This window comes from Geotrypetes seraphini, chromosome 15 (genome assembly GCF_902459505.1).
Source record: "Geotrypetes seraphini chromosome 15, aGeoSer1.1, whole genome shotgun sequence".
In the NCBI taxonomy this organism is placed as follows: domain Eukaryota; kingdom Metazoa; phylum Chordata; class Amphibia; order Gymnophiona; family Dermophiidae; genus Geotrypetes; species Geotrypetes seraphini.
This window is the reverse complement of record NC_047098.1, coordinates 62423532-62440174: the sequence shown is the minus strand read 5'-3', so window position 1 is coordinate 62440174 and position 16643 is coordinate 62423532. Positions and strand designations below refer to the sequence as shown.

The 16643-nt window shown below is 41.1% G+C and overlaps 1 protein-coding gene across 5 annotated transcripts in view; it reads left to right on the top strand.

Moving 5' to 3' along the window:
* The window catches only part of KIAA0753 (KIAA0753 ortholog), a 71577-nt gene that overhangs the window by 19577 nt on the left and 35357 nt on the right, over positions 1-16643 (top strand). For all 5 annotated transcript variants that reach the window (XM_033922015.1, XM_033922013.1, XM_033922014.1 and 2 more), the window contains 3 exons: positions 3650-3860; positions 8258-8475; positions 14216-14385. In XM_033922015.1, the coding sequence (XP_033777906.1) occupies positions 3650-3860; positions 8258-8475; positions 14216-14385 (599 nt within the window). The remainder of the gene's footprint in view (positions 1-3649; positions 3861-8257; positions 8476-14215; positions 14386-16643) is intronic.

Below are 16643 nucleotides of genomic sequence, written 5' to 3'. Positions count from 1 at the left end.
GGTTCTGGAGGAAAGTGTGGGCTTTGGTAAGGATTGTTGTGATGAGTGGGCTCGGCGGGAGCAAAGGTTGGGGTGGAAGGGGAGAATGAGAAAACTAATTTAGTAGATTATAGCTATCATTTCTTGCTATAGTGAGAGTCTGTCAAGATTTTGGTGGGTTTTTTTTCTGCTAGTAATATTTTTACAAATTGCACACTATTTTGCTGTCCATCATATTAAAAGTGGTATATAAAGCATTTAGGGCCTGATTCTGTATAGGACACTTGGCTCAAAGACCTCCTAAGAAGCGACTGAGAATCGGGTACCAGCATCCTATGCAGAATCGCATCTGCCTAACAACCCCTCCCCAAATTCTCTAACCGGCAACCAGGTCACCAGTGCCAGTTAGAGAATCGTGCCTTAGCCTAATCGCAAAGATAGGCAGCTTGCCATTAGCTGATAGTAACAAGGGATTCCCCAATTAGCTAAGCTGGCAGGACTCCCTGAAGCTATGTTCGGAGAATCCTTCCAGCTTAGCTGATCGGGGGGAAATACCCTTGCCGCGATCAGCTGAGCTGGCTGCGGCAGAGGCCCCCCTAAAATTGGCCTGAGGGATGCACACTCCATCCTGCCTAACACCACCCAACAACCCCCATCGCGATTGGCAAGAGAGATACCCACTCTCTCCTGCCACCGGTCCCCCTCCCTCCGAAATCTCGCCATCATGATTTGCAGTCTTGAGGTTTGGGGGTGTTGGCTGGGGGGGTTTGGGGGATTGAAGTGGCCGGCAGCAGGAGGGAGTGGGCATCCCTCCGGCCGATTTGGGGGAGGGGAGGGGGAGGGTACATGTTGAGGAGGGGGAACTCTGCTGCAGATGGCTCAGCTGATAACAGCAGTGGTATTTAACCCCTAATCAGCTGATCCAGCAAGATTCTTCGAAGCACAGCTTTGGGGAGTCCTACCGGCTCAGCAGATTGGGAATTCCCTTGCCGCAATCGGCTCAGCTGGCTGTGTCTACTTTTAACTTTTGAAATGTAGGCTAGCATTTTGCTGGCCTACATTTCAGGCGTCTGTCACAGCTCTATGGAGATGCCTAGGGCCGCTTAAATTTGCCTAAGGCCACTTCCCAGCCTTGGGTGAGCTTAGGTGTCCCTACCCGTTTTCCTAGAACTTCGATAAACGCCTACAGTGTGGTACACCTTCAAAAGCGCGCCAGACTTTGGCGCACTGACAATCCTGCGGTGACATTTGCGTGCAGGACAGATGTGCTTCCGCTGCTTTGAGGCCTTCCCGTTTGCGCTGTGAATGGGTGTGTGGGTGGGGAAAACCCCCCCCCCCCAGTAAACTTATAAGGCCTTGCATTCCCGTTGTCCTTCCCGTTTTCACACTTCAGGAGTTTTCAGTGTCCCCCCCCCCACCACCACCACCAACGAGAGCGTGAGGTAAGTTTAGTTGGGGGGGGGGAACCCCACACACACCCTCGCAGTATAAACGGGAAGGCCTGAATGGCAGTGCGCATCTGTCCTGCGTGCAAATGTCACCATGGGATTGTTGACGCGCCATTGTCTGGGGCACTTTTGACTGTAGGTGTCCTGCCTCGGCGAATTGGGCAGCACTATTTGAGATATATTTGCATGCTCTAAGAATCCTTACTTTAGACAAGGCAGATAAGGAGTGAAGAAACATGCTTTTGGTTAGGACAGTGGGCTGAGAACCAGGGAAGCTAGGGTTCAAATCTTACTTCTCACACTGATGCTTCAGCAAGTCATTTTACCCTCCATTATCTTGGAGACAAAGTTATTCCTTCTTTTTTAAAAAAAAAAAAAATCTTTATTCATTTTCAAATCATACAAGTGCACAAAAATATATCATACAAATAAGTCCAATATAGCACCATAATATCTAACACATAAGATCTAATAGTGTAAAAAACAAAAAACCCCTACCCACTCACCCACCCACCCTTCATGTTTAAAGTTTCAAGTTTATTAGTTATTTGATTAATCGCCTATCACAATTACTAAGCGATATACAAATAATAACATAAATTTTTAAAATATACAAAAAATACAAGGTAAACAAAAACAACAATATAAAAATCATTAAAAACTGATAAATTAAAACAAGGTAATTAAAACTATTACAAGGAAACAATGGGGTAGAAGGGAAAGAAATACAATTTATGATAGGAAAGAGAGAACAATTAAGGTAAAATGCAAAAGGAATGGGAAAAACATAAAAGTATTGGAAATACTTAAAAAGGTAAAATAGAGAGCAGATAGAAAGAGCAATTAGCGTTTCAATTAGATATTGAAAGCATCTTTAAAAAGAAAGCTCTTAAGTTGGCTCTTGAATTTATCCAGATTCTTCTCCTCTCTTAAATAAAGTGGAAGTGAATTCCAAATCGGTGGTGCCGTAACAGTAAAAATGTATTGTCTTCGAGTATTTATGGTTTTAAGAGTGGGAATGACTAATAAAAGCTGTTCATTGGATCTTAAAATTGTAGGAGAAGTATATGGAATTAAAACTTTGTAAATAAAAGCTGGGGTTTTGTATAGTAGCGATTTAAAAGTGAGTAAGGATAATTTCTATAAGATTCGGTGTGCAACTGGGAGCCAATGTGCCTTTTGGAGTAATGGAGAGACATGATCGAACTTCTTGGCTCCCATAATTAATTTGATGGAAGCATTTTGGATAATTTGCAATCTTCTAATTTCTTTTTGAGCCATTCCCTTGAATAAAGCATTACAATAGTCAATTTTAGAGATAATCATTGAATGAATTAGTATATTTAAAGATTTAGGACAAAGGAATTTTGAGATAGATCGTATTTGACGTAATCTATAAAAAGTGGCCTTAACCACGTGACTGACGTCATGATAGGTTAGATTTTCATCTCATTTTCAACTAAAATAGAGTGTACTATATTATATAACATATGATAACCTATCTTATTAACTTACACTCCATACCCACCCTCCCCCTTGAGTGTGCTAAATAGATCTAAAAAAGAAAAGAAAAGAATTGATGTCTATTCATCACAATACTTTACCAATTTGGAGACAAATTTAGTTTAAGTTCTTAAGCCCTCTAAGGTAAAGAAATAACCTATTAAAAGATGAGTAATTTAGGATTTGGATCTTATTAAGCCTAAAATACAAATCCATTAAAAAAAACATTAGACACTGGTTGTATTGATTTATAAATAATACTATCTTCCCGCTTATTAACTGTGATACGTACAACTAGTCTGTTTCATGTTTAAGTTATCTTTTGTATATTTGCTTATATGTATATTTGCATATTTATAATAATTATTTGTATACTTTGTATATTTATTGTGAAAAAACAACCCAAAAACAAACAAACAACGGAATTAGTGCATGCAAGTACAATAGTGTCTCAATTATCTGATGTAAATGGGACTGATGGATGGTTAGATAATTAAAAAATTGGAAAATATAGAAAAAGTGAATGAGATGCATATTTAAAAGAGAAAACGACACTGACATCAGCTAGGTAAGTCAGGTAATCTAGGAGGTTGGATTAGCGCTTTTGTATCAGTTTTGTAACTTAAATTTAGTACATAATTTCACCTGCATTTCATCAGGCTAAGTTGGAAGCATTATGAAATACAAATTTTAAATTGGGAAATATGGTTTCTCTTAAGAATTTAGACTCTCTCCTGGAAAAGAAGCAAACTCCCAAGAAAATGAAGAAACTTGTTTCAAAAGTTCCGAACAGATCTCCTCCTGCCAGAGAGCTGTTCCCAGTCAGGCAGCAGAGTGTCTCCCCAAGGCGAGGGAAGAAAGCACCCGTTCTGAAAGAGCAGGAGCCACCTGCACACACAGGTCTGGAGGTCACAGAACGACCCCTCACTGGTATGTGATTTATGGATTTAAAGCAGGGCGGCTGTTTCCCCTTTCTTAGAGCCATTCACTAACATTTTAATTCTTTCCACTGCCAAGCACATTTCAGCACTGAGTTGACCTCAGCAAGATCTGTTTTGTACAGGTATCATCTTCAAACAATGGACATGCCAAAAGATGTTGCATTGATTTGCCTTTCACCACAGTTATATATTTCAGACCTATTTAGGATCTTCCTAATTTGCACTTTCAGGTCTTCATCTGCTGACATAGGCATATAGAAGATTTTGCATTTTCCAGGTGGTCCATTCCTTTTCTGCACCTGCAGGAAGATGCTCAGTCAGTATGATGCCTTTACTTATCTTAGAAATAAGATCTCCAATTCACCAGGCGCTGACTTAACTATCATCTTCTTAAGGAAATGGTTGTTAAGAAGTTGATGCTTGTGGAAGATGTCAGATTGACAGTACTGCACTGATGATTTCTGTTTAGCAACAGAACAGATGCAGCACAGGGAACTGACACACATGTATCTTCCCCTCTGCTATACTTCCACTTGCCGCTCTACTCCTATAGTGCAGAAACTGACAACCAGGGTATAAGAAGTGGTTTTGAAGCACGATTGCAAGTCTGTACATCTATTTTTATCCAGTTGGTTTGAGTGACCAAGGAAGCCTGCTCTACAGACATCTAGAGCCCCCTCCCTTTAATGAAACAACTAAAAATACTTTACAAAGCATATTAAAACTTTAGACTTGTGTATTATATGTACTATTGTTATGCAGCTAAGGAGAGTTGTAACTTCACTGCAGCACAAGATTGAGGTACAATTTCTAGCAGCAACTGACTGGTGTCATACATGTGGTTATGCCATTAGCAGCTATGTATCTTGGAACACAATCTTTTTATGCAGGCTTATAAAAGACCAAAACTTTTCTGCAAAAGCATGTTGCAATAGAGCTGTTCCAGCAGTAGGTTTCTACTTTTAAAATCATAGATGAAAGAGGTACCACTACTTATCACTTATATAGCATTGAAATGTGTATGCAGCGCTGCACATTTTGACATCTATAGATGGTCCGTGCTTGAGGGAGCTTACAATCTATCTTGGACTGACATGACAGAGGGTAAGGGGATGCATAACCCAAGGTGAGAGGAGTTAGGAATCAAAAGCACTCTCAAAGAGGTGGGCTTTTAAACGGGCCACGAACGTTGCCAGACGGAGGGTGCCGTAGGGATTCGGGCAGCTTGTTCCAAGCATATGGTGCAACAAGGCAGAAGGGACAGAGTTTGGAGATGGCAAAGGAAGAGAAGGGCACAGATAAGAGTGACTTACCAGCTGAGTGGAGCTCTCAAGGAAGAACATAAGGGGAGATAAGTGAAGAGAAATAGTGAGGGGCATTTGTAGGTCAGTAAGTGGAGTTTGAATTGTATTTGTAAACGGATGGGAAGCCAATGAAGTGACTTTAGAAGAGGAGTAATGTGAATAAAGCAGATCTCCTGGAATACGAATCATGCAGCCAAATTCTGGACGGATTGGAGGGGAGCAAGATAGCTAAGTGGAAGGCCTGAGAGTCTAAGCGTGAGGTGATGAGGGTGTGGATAAGTGTTTTGGTAGTGTGCTCAGAGAGGAAGGGTCGGATTTTGTACAATTGCTATTTTGAGCCAATCAGGGCCTTCAGCCCCTCCCCTGTATCACCAAATGCATTGAGGGTGAAGCCCCATCATTTGCAGCATGCAGCCCTGTATGCAGGAGGGAGTGAGCTTCCCTCCTGCCATTTTTTCATCCGAAGGTACAGGGGGGTCCAGGGATGTGGGAGCGGGGATGCAGGAATGTGGGGGGTGAGGTCCAGGATGTTGGGGATGTGAGAAGGATGTAGGGGCGGTCCAGTGATGTCAGGGGGAGGGGTGTAGAGCTCCGGTGATCCTGCTAGGGGGAATCCCAATAAGGTGAACCGCCAAGAATCCTTGAAACCGTCTGATTTGATGAGATTCCTTCTGCCGCAATCAGATGAGGTAATTGATGGGTACATCTACAAAATTTGCTTTGTATGTTTTTCACGTGGACATTTTTATTTTTGAAAATGAGCAAAAACAAGTAGATGTCTTAAGGACCAAAACTTATACCTAGTTCATTTTCAAAAATAAAAGATAGACGTTTGGTAGCTTTGAAAATGGACATTTTTTCCAACTGGGTTTATGGACATCTTGCACAAAACATCCATCCTCAGACTTATGCACACTTTTGATTATGCCCCTCCACGTGAATACCTCCTTCCATGAACTGTTGCTGAAGGATGTCAAACATATCTTTCAGCTCCGTCTCCTTCCCAGTGGATTGTACTGCCACCTTCAGTTTTTCCTTTTGCAAGCGAACTGAGAAGGTGTCTTTTCTGTACTCCTGACAACTTTGTTGTTTTAGGCGTTTCTTTGAATTTTTGAGGCATCAGTGCCTAGAGGATCCCTGTTACTCTGGGAGAGCTCTGCCTGGGAGAGGATGCAAGTTCTTTTCCTGTCCCTGCCCCATTCCTGCAAGCTCTATCCTCATCTGCACAAGCCTCAAACACTTTAAAATCATAAGTATTCGAGGCTTGTGCAGTTAAGGTAGAGATTACAGGAATGGGCAGGGAAAAGGACAAAACTCGCAGAGACAGGACAGGGAAATTGAGTTCTTGCAGAAACGGGGAAAAATTTGTTCCCGTGTCATTCTCTAGTCCCAGCAGTCTCGCAATCTAACTGTGGTGCCTGGAGCAATGGATTGTTAAGTGACTTGCTCAGAGTCACAAGAAGCAGGCTTGGATTGAACTAACAACCTCAGGTTGCTGAGGCAGAAGAAGCTCTAACAACTAGGCCACCCCACCATTCCATGTCACATGGTCCTCTTTTGGGCCCTTTATGTGGAGCTTTTGAATTATAGAGAGAACTCGCCAAATTTTAACAATGGCCCCTACATTTTTAAAATTTGTTGCAATGTTCCTTTGTGGTGGTCATTATTCTTTCATATTTAACTATATTATATAATGAGGACCACCAAAATTGAAAACAAATATGGATTATGTTGAGGAAAGTGAGATCCTGCTTCCGCCAACAACATTTTACTGTCCTTGTACAATCAATCATTCTTTCCAGACTGGACTATTGTAATTCCAACTATCTAAGCCTAACCAAGAAAAATCTTCAAAGACTTCAGCAGACCCAGAACACTGCGGCTAGGTTGATCTTTGCAAAAAGCAAATTTGATCATGTTTCCCCGCTTCTGTCAAAACTTCACTGGCTTCCGGTGATTTTTAAATGTACCTGCCTAATTTTCAAGATCCTACATATCATTCTTCCTCCCCTAATTCCACTATCCTGGAATTCTTCAAGACCTGACACTACCAGATCTGCCCACATACTAAAACTATCTTTCCCCTCATTAAAAGGCGTCATGTATGCAGGTAAATTAGGGAAATCCCTTTTCTTCAAATTCACTGAGCTTTGGAATAACCTCCCTGCGGAACCTAGGCTCATTCCAATTACAGTCAAACCTCGGTTTGCTAGTGTTTTGCAAGACGAGCAAAACATTCTTGCAAAACTTGTCTCGCAAACCAAGTGTTGACTCGATTTGCGAGCACCCCCCCCCCCTGAGAACTGGCATCGCACCCCCTGCCAAACAACTTCAAACTTGCCCCCCATCTGGCACCGGCACGCAGCCCACAGGACATGCCGGTGCCGCTTGAAGAACTTCCTGCCTCTGCCAGGCCTTGAGCATGCATCTGCGCATGCTCAAGGCCTTCTAATTCTCCCTCTCGCCTATGGGGAAACTCGCTTTGATATACGAGTATTTTGGTTTACGAGCATGCTTCTGGAATGAATTATGCTAGTAAACCAAGGTTCCACTGTATTCCAAAAGCATCTGAATACCTGGCTTTTCTCCAAAACGTAAAGCTATCTATATAAAATGTAAAGCTAGCTATCCTCTTCATAACCTCTAATTTCTTATTATGTCCTTCCCTCATTTGTTGAATTTACCTGTAAACCGTGCCGAGCTCTATCTTTATGGAGATGATGTGGTGTACAAATTTAAGATTTAGTTTAGTTAGTAGATATCGTAGTTAACACTATCGGTATAAGAATGTCAACTACAGTAGTCTTTTAATGTTATTAGCAATATAACTAGATAAAGAAGCAGATCTCAAGATGATATAGATGTAAGACATGGGAAATTTAAAATTAGTTGTTGTTTCATCACAAACCTTGTAACATATAATGTAACATTCCAAAAAGATGGCAAATTAGGTCAAGTATAACTTATTTTCTAAAATACCTATATCATGATTGCAAGACCAACAGGAATTAGGAAAATTGGAGTTGGCTTTCTGAGAAGAACAGTTCTTGTTACCATATAGTCCTTTCTATTCTATCCCCAGAGCAAACCAAACACAGTGCTATCACTCGGAATATAGGGAGCCACCTGGACAAAGATCAACTGAGTAAACATGGAGACAGCATTACTATTCCCAGCAGAAATGCCATTCCAAAAGCAGATGGAGAATCATTGGCAGAAGCAGGAATCTTAAAAGGAGATGCACAACCGGAAAGCGAACCACTGAAGAATAAGGGAGTGTTGTTGCCAGAGCGACCCCAGGTTTGTGTTTTGGGAGTTGCATGGACCTCATTCTTGGCCCTTTATGTGGGACTTTTGCATCAGAATTACTAGGGACAGCTGTAAGAGCAATTGCTCAGTGCTGTTTCAAAGTGGAATAGCCACTGTTGGAAGCAGGATGCTGGGCTTGATGGATCTTTGGGATTTCTCAGTGTTAAATCAGTACAATGACTGGATAGAAATGATATGTTTTAAGGTAGAGTGTTTAAGAAGCAACCTCCTATAGACTATTCCAGTGCAATAGGTGAAGCATTGTAGACAAGTGGATTGTGTCCCAGTGGCTGTGAACATAAGAACATAAGAAATGCCTCTGCTGGGTCAGACCCGAGGTCCATCGTGCCCAGCAGTCCGCTCACGCGGCGGCCCAACAGGTCCAGGACCTGTACAGTAATCTTCTATCTATACCCCTCTATCCCCATTTCCAGTAGGAATTTGTCCAATCCTTTCTTGAACCCCAGTACCGTACTCTGCCTTATAACGTCCTCTGGAAGCGCATTCCAGGTATCCACCACACGTTGGGTAAAGAAGAACTTCCTAGCATTCGTTTTGAATCTGTCCCCTTTCAACTTTTCCGAATGCCCTCTTGTTCTCTTATTTTTCGAAAGTTCGAAGAATCTGTCCCTCTACTCTCTCTATGCCCTTCATGATCTTGTAAGTCTCTATCGTATCCCCTCTAAGTCTCCTCTTCTCCAGAGAAAAGAGACCCAGCTTCTCCAATCTCTCAGAATATGACAGGTTTTCCATACCTATTATCAGACGTGTTGCTCTCCTTTGAACCCTCTCGACTAACGCCATATCCTTCTTAAGATACGGCGACCAATATTGGACGCAGTACTCCAAATGCGGGCGCACCATCGTGTGTGCCATATGCAGAAGGAATCCACTCCGGATTTTTTCTGTGACTCTGCTCTACTTTACTGTGCTCTCTGGCTCCACCTTTTCTTTTTAAATTGTGAAATCTGATGTATTTTTCTTTTTAACTGTATATACTTCTTTTTTTTTTTTCAATTCTTTATTCATTTTATCATCTTACAACAAGTACACAATATTACATCATAAAAAATAAACACATCACTTGAATTTCTTACTAATATCATCCTAAATATATAAATTAATCCCTCCCCACCCACCCTTCCCTTAAATATTTCAATCAAAAATATCATATAAATATTATAAACTTATTTAATAATAACCTTTAAAAAGAAATTTATACCATCCCCCCACTCCCCTATGTATAAATATACTATTTTAAAGAATTGGAAAAATTGGAATAGATTAAATTATTCATTCTGGTGGGAATCCCTATTTTATATCTTTAAAATGGAAAAGTTTATGGCCATTCAGAAGGTGGTTATAAAAAATTTATGGAAGTTTGGGAACCATTAACTAAATATTATAAAGATTGATTTATCTGTATAATTTGGGGAAAACATGCACATCCGGGGAGAGGGGAGGGGGATATGTTTTGGCATTTGTTAAGAAATATAGAAGGGTTGTTTACAAGTATTTTATGAAGTGTTTGTAAATTGAAAAGTGGGTGGGAGAAAATAAGTCTTGTCTTTATTCTATTTAGTATATTGTGCTGTAATGATATTAATTTATGTAAATGCATCATCTTTTGTGTACAACTGAAGTTTTAAAAATGAATAAAGAATATTAAAAAAAAAAAAAAATAGCCATGGCTCACTTGTACCTTGGCACAGGAGTGCCAACAGCTTCTGGGTCAGCCTCGGGTGGATTCTTTGGTTGTACAGGTGACTAAATGCACTTCCCTTCCCAGTGAAGGTGGTGTGGTGCTTAAAGATACGCAGGACCGCCGTGTGGATGTAGTCCTCCGGAGGCGTTTTGATGCAGCTGCTTTGGGTATAAAGGCAGTTTCAGTGGCATCCTTTGTCACACACGTAGTACTCCATTTCTGCTTGCAGGATTCTCTGGATCTGGCAATGAGCTGGTAATTCCACTTCCAAAACTACTTTGGCTAGACTTCCCTTTGAGGGGCAGTCATTGTTTTGCAAGGGCCTGGATGACCTCATAAATTCTATGGTGGACCATCCCCCAAATACCCTGCCTGATAGCAGACCAAGACCCTCTAGAACAGTGGTCTCAAACTCAAACCCTCTGTGGGGCCACATTTTGGATTTGTAGGTGCTTGGAGGACCGCAGAAAAAAAATAGTTAATGTCTTGTTAAAGAAATGACAATTTTGCATGAGGTAAAACTCTTTATTGTTTATAAAACTTTCCTTTAACAGTTAAAAGGAAAGATATATAAACTATAAAGAGTTTTTACCTTATGCAAAATTGTCATTTCTTTAATAAGACATTAACTATTTTTTCTGCAGCCCTCACATTTAAAGCTTAATATCTTTTCTTTCTCAAAACTGACACATTTCAATCACTATATTGAAAATAAAATCATTTTCCCTACCTTTGTTGGCTGTTGACTTTATTTTTCTGTACTTTTAACTATGTTTCCAGGGCCTTCTTGTCCTTTGACTGTTTTTATCTCCATCTTCACTTTCTGCCTTGCATCCATCTTTGGCATTAACTTAATATTCAATTTTTCTGCTTTCTTTACAAAATCTACATTTCCATGTCTTACCTTCCCTTCCTATCTCTCTCTTCTTCCGTCCTATTTCCAAGGTCTGACATCTCTTTCCTTCCTTTCTCCTGGTCTGGCATCTGTCTCCTTCCCTCCCTCCCTCCCTCCCTCCCATGAACTTGGCATCTCTTGTTCCTCTCCTCTCCCTTGTCTTCCTTCTCCTTCCTTCCCTCTCTTTCCCCAATTGGGTGCAGCAGCAACAGAAGCAGCATTTCCCTTCCCCCTTTCCTGTGAAGCAGAGGCATTTCTCTTCCCCCTTCCCTCCCTTTCCCTGTGCAGCAGCAGCAGCATTTCCCTAGGGTCCCCCTTTACTATGCAGCAGAAGCATTTCTCTTTCCCCTCCCCTTCCGTTCCCTTCCTTGTGGAGCAGCAGCGTGTCTGGCCAGCTCCCTTGCTCAGTCGATAATTCCGTTCAAAGGCACGAGTGGTGGAAGCCTCTCTGATGCGATTTCACATAAGTCACAGCCTTCAGTTGCAGGCTCTTCCAGACCTCTCTCAGGGTCCAGTCTGTATGGAGGATCTCGGTTGCTTAGATATTCTGATGTAGTCATTTCTACTCTTCTGAAATCTAAGTCGTCGTCTATTGTGTCTGCCTATTCTAAGGCATGAAAGACTTTGCTGCATTGGTGTGACCAAGAAAATATGGAGCCGTATTCCGCTCCTATCTCCATGGTGCTCACCTTTCTTCAGGTGGTCCTTGATAAAGAGCTCACTGTTACTTCTCTGCAGATCCAAGTCTCTGGGCTTTCTGGTTTCAGAACCCGGGATGGTAGTCCTTGCCTCTCACCCTGATGTGACCAGATTTCTGAAGAGTGCTCTTTGCATTAAACTTCCCATCAAACCACCATTCCTTTCATGGGACTTTAACTTGGTTTTGTCTGGCCTCACCAAGGCTCCATTTGAACCTCTGAAAGATGCTTCTCTCTTGGACCTGATGCTGAAGGCAGTTTTTTTTCTGGTCGCCATTACCTCTGAAACGTGTCTTGGAATTCCAGGCTCTATCTTATAAAGAGACTTTCTTGAGAATCGCAGAGACAAGAGATCTCTCTCCGCACGGTTCCTTCGTTTCTACCAAAGGTGGTGTCAGTGATCCATGTTAATCAGGAAGCGTATTTGCCTGTTGTGGAAATTGGACGTCCAAAGAGTTCTATGTTATCTGGAGGTCACTAATGAATTTCGCCTCTCTGACCATCTTTTTGTGCCGACTCATTCTTCTAAGCATGGTGCTGCCACTTCCAAGGCCACTATTTCCAGGTGGATATGTAAAGCTATTTAGTCAGCCTACATTCTTTGCATTAAACAGTCTCATGTGTTTGTTTTAAGGCACATTCTGCCAAAAGCATGGCCTCCTTGTGGTTCGAAACTAAAGCTATCTCCTCTGAGGAGATCTGTAGGGCAGCTACTTGGTCCACTCTACACGTTTGCCAAATTCTACAGAGTGGATGTGGGTGGCGAGACCAGACTCTGCCTTTGGGTCCTCGGTCTTGAGGGTCAACGCAGTCAGCCCACCCTAGCTTTGTGGGACTGCTTTTGTACATCCCACTTGTCTATTGCACTGGAAAAAGAGATTATGTTCTTATCTTGGTAAGCTCTTTTCCAGTAGATAGGTGAGATTCTAGACTCCCACCCTGTCCTTTCTGCACCTGCTTACTGTCTCAGTTTGTTTATACTTCTCCAAGTTGATTCTTGGATGTCAGTATATATGTTCCTGCTTTATACAGGGGTCGTTTCTGCCCTCCTTTGCATTTGTTGGCTGTTTGCAATTAATGTTCTCATATTCATTCTTGAGCTGAACTGTTTATGAACTTGATTGCCATGGATGTCTCTACTTCCTGTGCTTCGGTACTAACTAAAGGTGGAGCCAGAGAGCACAGTAAAGTAGAGCATAGTCACAGAAAAAAATCCAGAGTGGAATCTTTCTGCAAATGGCACACGGCCATTGGGACACAACCCACTTGTCTAGAATGTCTCGCCTATCTTCTGGAAAAGAGCTTACCAGGGTAAGTACATAATCTCTTTTTATAGGGTCCTTTGTTCATTGACTGAGAAAAGGATTGCAGTAATCCTCACATAAGTATGCTTTGTATATGAGTTTATTAGTTTGATAATATTATATATTAAGAATAAAAGTTAAGAGAAATGAATATTGAATTACGAATAGAGTATGCAAGTACAAAAAATGAGTCAAAGAGGCTGTAACTAACAGAAATACTAAAGGCAGCTCTTGAGGTTACTCTTAAGGCAGCTGATATAGGTCATAAGAACATAAGAATAGCCATATTTGGTCAGACCAATGGTCCATCTAGCCCAGGGATGGACAACTCCGGTCCTCAAGGGCTGAAATCCAGACATGTTTTCAGGATTTCCCCAGTGAGTATGTATTGAAAGCAGTGCATGCAAATAGATCTCATGCATTCATTGGGGAAATCTGAAAACATGACTGGATTCTGGCCCTCGAAGACCGGAGTTGCCCACCCCTGGGCTAGCCCAATATTCTATCTTTATGGTGGCCAATCTAGGTCACAAGTACCAGGCAAAAACCCAGCAGCATTCTATACAGGGCAAGCAATGGGATGCATTGACAGAGGAAGTGGTTAAGAATGGTTAATGTAGTTGGTTTTAAAAAAGATCTGGAAAAGTCCATAGACTGCTGTTGAAACAGACATAGGAGAAGCCACTGCTTGCTCTGGATCGATAGCATGGAATGTTGCTACTATTTGGGATTTTGCCAGGTACTGGTGCCTCTGTGAAGACAGGATACTGGGCTAGATGGACCATTGGTCTAAGTCTATTCAAATGGTATTTCTTTTGAGCAACTGAAACTCCACCATTCAGCCAAGGAATATGAATGCTGCCTATGCAACATTTCCAGCCCTAGCTGACCGTTGGAGCAGAAATATTGTCAGGGTAAGGTGTGATTCTAAATATATCCTGTCACTATTTTATAGTTTTCTTGTCTTCCCCCACCACCCCCATTTACCTTTGAAAATTGATCACGCAGATCCAAGAAGTTGCTTTGGGTGTATTTTTGGAGGCTCTCTGATTAAGAAGCACATTAGCATTCTGTCTGCATTAACCCAGGTTTATCAGTGTATATTAATACATTTGATTGTATTTTGAAGGGATTTCGTCAGGTTCGAAAGTTGAGACCCAGACAATCTACTGTGAAGTCTGCCCGCTTTCAAGATACAACTGTGTCTTTCAGGCTAAAAGAGAACAGGCCACCTACTAAAGAAAACAAGACTCCTTGGGTACCGACAAACCCTACTTCAACACCTGCTTCACCACGGCGGTATGCAAGAGCAGATTTTATTTTCATTTGCAGTGTGGATCCTGTCTGTTAATCACATGACTTACTGTTTGTTTTAATTGAAATAGTTTTGAAGAACCATTGGGTGAATTTTCAAAGTTAAATATCTGGATAAATGCTGTCAATATGCAGATATTTCCAATAGGTAGTGCTGGACACCAATATTTAATAGCACTATCCTTATTGAATGCCATGGATAGGGCCAGAAGGCTGCATGACATACATAACATAACATAACTTTATTTTTCTATACTGCCCAAATCAAAAGAATTCTAGGCGGTTTCCACAAAAGAGAAAAAAACTGGACAATCAGTGAAATACAAAATAGTAAAAATTGAATACAACCTATTGTATTAAAAAAGACATTAAAAATTTTAAATTAACAGAATAAAATTAATTGTGTTAAAAATGAAAGCACAGGTTAAGAGATAAAATTTGTCAAATAATTTCTTTTCTAAAAGTGCCATAGGACAGCATGGCTCCATTGATATAATAACCAAACCAGGACTGTTGTTTGCAGCCTAAAATCTTCAGGTAAATAGGTTGCAATTCCTGGTTATCCTCACAGGATTATATAGCACGAAATGAGATAGCAGGTATGTAGGTGCCAATCCCCAGACTGACTTAAAACAGAGGCATGAGAATTTAAACATTACTCGTGCCTCTACTGGAAAGGAGCGATTTTCAAATTGCTATCCAAATAACTAGGCAGCCGAAGAAAGAGATGATTGCCTCTGCACGACCAACCACAAGTCCAAAAAAGAGCAGAGTGTGCCTGGTCTTCAACCCCACTTTATTAGCAACCCATCATAAAATTCACAAGGACATATATAGTAGACAGTAAGTGCAAACATGGACATGGGCTCAACACGCCGTGTTTCGGCTAGGGTGCCTGCATCAGGAGTCCACTAGTCCACAAGGGGGAGGGTGGATTTGGGGTATAATTTAAGAAGATTTGTTATCATATGTTATATACATATACTATACTCTATTTTAGTTTAAAATGTGATGAAGGGTGGGGTTTGGTTTTTTTTTTTTTTTTTTTTTTACACTATTAGATTTTATGTGTTAGATATTATAGTGCTATATTGGAATTACTTGTATGATATATTTTTGTGCACTTGTTTGATTTGAAAATGAATAAAGATTTTTTTTTTTAAAAAGGAGTCCACTAGTAAGCAACATATAAAAGTTCCCCGTCAAATCCAAGAGGAACTCTGTGAAGAGTAACGTGACTAAGCATGTCAAAAGAATAATCCCAAAACTTTTATATGTTGCTTACTAGTGGTGGACTCCTGATGCAGGCACCCTAGCCATAACACGGCCCGTGTCAAGTCCATGTTCCACACTAGAAAATGACATGGTGACTGTTACCCACGGCTAGCCGTGGGTAACCTGCTGGAATGGGGGGGAATAATTAACTGATTGACTCGGGTACAGGGACAAGGCCATTTACTGCCCCGTGGGGCCGTAGCCAGACCAAAAGGAAGCCCCCAGCACTTTCCTAAATTCTTTCAGTACCTTTGGATGTATCCCATCTAGCCCCATCACATTATCTACCTTTAGTTTAACTAGTTTTTCACAGTCTTCTGAAAATTGTTCCAAGATCCATCATACTTAGAAATAAAACTTATTTTGGCTTCATAAAAGAAGATACACATATGTCTCTCTATTGGTTTCTTATAGAAGTTGTAGCTTCATAAAAGAAGGCATGCATATGTTCCTTGTATCAGTTTCTTATAGAAAATGTCAACCAGCTTGGGGACCAAATATTCCTGCAGCTATTTAATTAATGTTCTGAAGGGAGATGATCTAGTCCACAAAAAAAACACAAAAGAAGCACCAAAGGTCATCCGGAATCTTGGAAAAAACTTTATTCTTGGACCCAACCCGATGTTTCGGCATAAAAACGCCTACCTCAGGAGTCCATAAAGCTTGAAAGGCCAATCTGGAATGCCTTGAGGTCTCAAACACCAACTTGGGGAAAAATAATGAGACAAAAACAAAGTTTGGCTGCCATGGAGCGTGGGTCAAAACCATGCAGCAGTGCAGCTTTATTGTTTTTCAAACAAAAAATTGCTTTATATAGTTCAAGAGCTCTTGATTAGAGAATGACACAGGGACAAATTTTCCCCCATTCCTGTAGGAACTCATTTTCCCGTCCTGGAGAGTTCTTTTCCTGTCCCTGCCCCATTCAAGCTCTGTTCTCGTCTGCACAAGCTTCAAATACTTTAAAATCT